This window comes from Orycteropus afer, unplaced genomic scaffold (assembly GCF_000298275.1).
Source record: "Orycteropus afer afer isolate SDZICR_OR568_19922 unplaced genomic scaffold, OryAfe1.0 scaffold00732, whole genome shotgun sequence".
NCBI classification, from domain to species: domain Eukaryota; kingdom Metazoa; phylum Chordata; class Mammalia; order Tubulidentata; family Orycteropodidae; genus Orycteropus; species Orycteropus afer.
The window spans coordinates 444,739-448,116 of record NW_006922319.1 but is presented as its reverse complement, the minus strand read 5'-3'; the positions used below and the strand labels follow the sequence as shown (position 1 = coordinate 448,116).

The 3,378-nt window shown below is 38.6% G+C and overlaps 1 protein-coding gene across 1 annotated transcript in view; it reads right to left on the bottom strand.

The window, feature by feature from the left end:
* DNAH3 (dynein axonemal heavy chain 3) overlaps window positions 1–3,378 on the bottom strand; it is a 308,795-nt gene that overhangs the window by 104,234 nt on the left and 201,183 nt on the right. The window contains exon 35 of the mRNA XM_042783203.1: window positions 3,181–3,372. Within this exon, the coding sequence (XP_042639137.1) occupies window positions 3,181–3,372 (192 nt within the window). The remainder of the gene's footprint in view (window positions 1–3,180; window positions 3,373–3,378) is intronic.

Sequence of the window (3,378 nt, the reverse complement as noted above, 5' to 3'; positions counted from 1 at the left end):
GGAGGAGACAGCTGGTAAGCAAAACAGATAGTACATAAAATGGTGAAAAATGCTTGGAGAAAAATAAAGTAGAAGAGGAGGTTAGAGAATGGTACTGAAGTATCATTACCTTCAGGCAGGGTCTGGTGAGGTGTAATTTGAGATAGGGAGGTTAGGGACTCACTGAGTTGCACCCTTTGATGTAAAGGACCAAGAAGGTCTTAGGCAGCCTGAAGTATCATGGTCCCTTCCTCAGTGTTTATTCAGGATGGGATTGCACAGGCTCACTGTTTCATTTTCTCAAGTCTCCCATGAAAGACTCCTCTTGTAAACCCCATGTGGACTAGTCCAGGGCTACAGTAACAGGAATCTTTCCATAAGCACTTTTGGGAATGTAATGAAAGGCCATCGGGAGTTTAACAAGTACATCCCTGTACAAAGTAGTGCAAACACACAGGGGAGCCTCAGAGCATACACCAAGTCACTGGTGCTGCTTCCCATTCAGCAACATGGGTTCAAAGATGTTTAACTCATACGATGCCTGAGGCCGTGCTCGCTCAGGGAACAGAGGCAACACCACTGCTTTGCGCTACGCATCCTAATTTGCGAGGGAAATCTTCCTGCCAGTTACCTGGCCCACATCAAACACATCTTGGAACAGATCACTGAGTGCATGCCCAGTAGGATCACAGCTGTTATGGGGCTGACACTACCAGCAGTGTCATCTCTGAGTCCCCAGAAAAGTAAAATAGGTACATACCTGGGACAGTTGTTTGATTCATACCCAGAGGTGAGAAGAACAATTAGGAAATTCACTGATAGGATTCTCTTAATACCCCTAATCTCAAGAGCAATTTATACATTTGTACAATCAGTTTATATAATTTAGTCCACATCATGTAATACAATTTATTTCTATTTTTATAGGTTATATAATCAAAATTATGCACATGCTATAATTAGTGGATGTGTATCATTTGGATAATTGGCCTACCATTGTTGAGCATGACTCACTCTTAGTCTTGTGAAATTTAAACACAGTGATGACAATATATTTTGATTGTATAATGACTTATATTCAGTGCAGGAACCCCTCCTTAAAATGGCAATAACATTTGTTTTTTTATTTTAACAAATACTTATACTGCACTTGCCATAGGACAGGCAGTATTATAAGCAGTTTGCAGATAATATTTTATTGAATCTTCCTAACAACATGATGAGATAATACTATTATCCCAATTTTACAAATGATGAAACTGAGGCATAGAGAAATTAAGTATCGTGTCTAAGGTTATACAGCTAGAAAGTGGCAGAGTCAGGATCTGAACCCCAGCAGTTTGGCTCCAGAGTGCAAGCTCTTTAACCACCACACATGCTTTGGGAGAATGTATTTTCCAAGGACTGTTGCCATAGTATCTCCTATCTCACACTCACTTTGTAAGGTAGTCTTGCCACACCTCTATCAAGAGATGGGATCTATTTCTCTAGCCCCCTGAATCTAGGACTCTGTGACTTCTTTCACTAGTAGAACCCAGAAGTGATGCTGTCCCAGTTCTGAGCCTAGCCTTTAATATCCTGTTACAATCCACTTCTTGTCTCTTGGAAGCCAGCTACCACATAAGGAGTGCCATTACCTTAAGATCATCATATGAGAAGCCCAAGCCATGTGGAAAGGAGTGGAGGTTGAGATGAGGGCAGAGGAAGAAAGAGACCCAGGAGGAAAGAGACCTCAGATATTGAATGAGGAAGCCATCTTGGATGTGGATTCTCCAGCCCCAGTTACCCACCTGCATCATAAGGAGTAGACACCTACTATCCAGCTAAGCCCTTCCAGAATTCCTGACCTCAAAACCATAAGTAGAATAAATGGTTATTTTAAGCCACTGAGTATTGAGGTAGCTTCTTATACAGCAATAAATAATTGAAACACTTCCCATATATTAGATACTATGACTGTATATCTCATTTAACTCTTAGCAAGCCTATTTCATTATTATCTTTTTACAAATGAGGAAAGTGAGGTTCAGAGAAGTTAGGTAACTTGCCCAACACAATTCCATGGTAGAGTTTAGGAGTCCAATCTGATGTTATGACTAAGGCTTATAACCTAGACAACACTGTCTCTAAAATACATAATTTACTGACCATATGTACAAATAGAAACATAATTCATGTACTGATAACTCCTATTCTCATGGGGGATTTATTCTTTTTTCCTCTTTCTCATTATTGTAAAAAATAAGTAACATAACATCTGCCAATTCAATGTTTTTCACTTGTACAATTCAACAAAACCAATTAGATCAATCATGTCGTACAATCATCACCAACAGCCACTGCTGTATTTTCTGTCTCAAAAAACAGAAACTCAATGTTAGTTACACAAAGATTCCCCCTCCCTCCTGCCCTTGTTACCACTGTTAAAACTCTAATCTCTATAACATTTTCCTATTCTAAGTGTTTCATATTAGTCAGATCATACAATATTTTTCTCTTTGTGGTTGACTTATTTCACTCAGTATAATATTTTCAAGATTCACCCATGGTGTGGCATGTATCAGGAATATAATGTCTCTTTATGGCATCACACTATTCCATTGCGTGTATAGACCACATTTTGTTTATTCACTCATGTGTCTGTGTTGGGTTGTTTCCACCTTTTGGCTATTGTGAATAGTGTGAACATTGGTATGTGTATGTCTGTTGGCATTGTTGCTAACAACAATACTGTTATATTACTAAGAGTAGGATCTCTGGGTCATATGGTAGTTCAATTTTTAACTTTTTGAGAGATCACAAAACTGTTTCCACAGCAGCTGTGCCATTTTGCATTCCCACCAGCAATGGTTGTACATTTTGGTTTCTCTAATCCTTGCCAACATTTGTTATTTTCTGTTGTCCACCCCCCTTTGTTTATTTTATTTTATTTTTTTTTATCTTAGCCATCCCAGTATGAATTGGTATCTCCCTAATGGCTAAAGATACTGAACACCTTCCCAGATTTTTGTTGCCCATTTGTATATTCTCTTTGGTAAGATATTTATTCTGGTCCTCTACTCATTCTCAATTGAGTTTTATATTAATGTAATCAGTGTACGTATTATATACCAAAAATTAAAATAAATAAATAAATCACTAACTTCAATAAAAAAGTTTACACCCCACCCATGTAAAAGTGGTATCAGACTTGGTAGCTACCTTTTTATTGTCATCCAGAACAGTGTTCATATTTTCAATCCAAACAGCATCCACAGGCCCATCAAATATAATCCATTTGCGGTCATCAGATACTGAAGATGCTTGTTCCCGGAAAGCATTGGCAAGGACACCGTCTGTCCATTCATGGCTCACTGGGTCAAAGCATCCATATAATTGCCCCATGGTGATAGCCTTGGG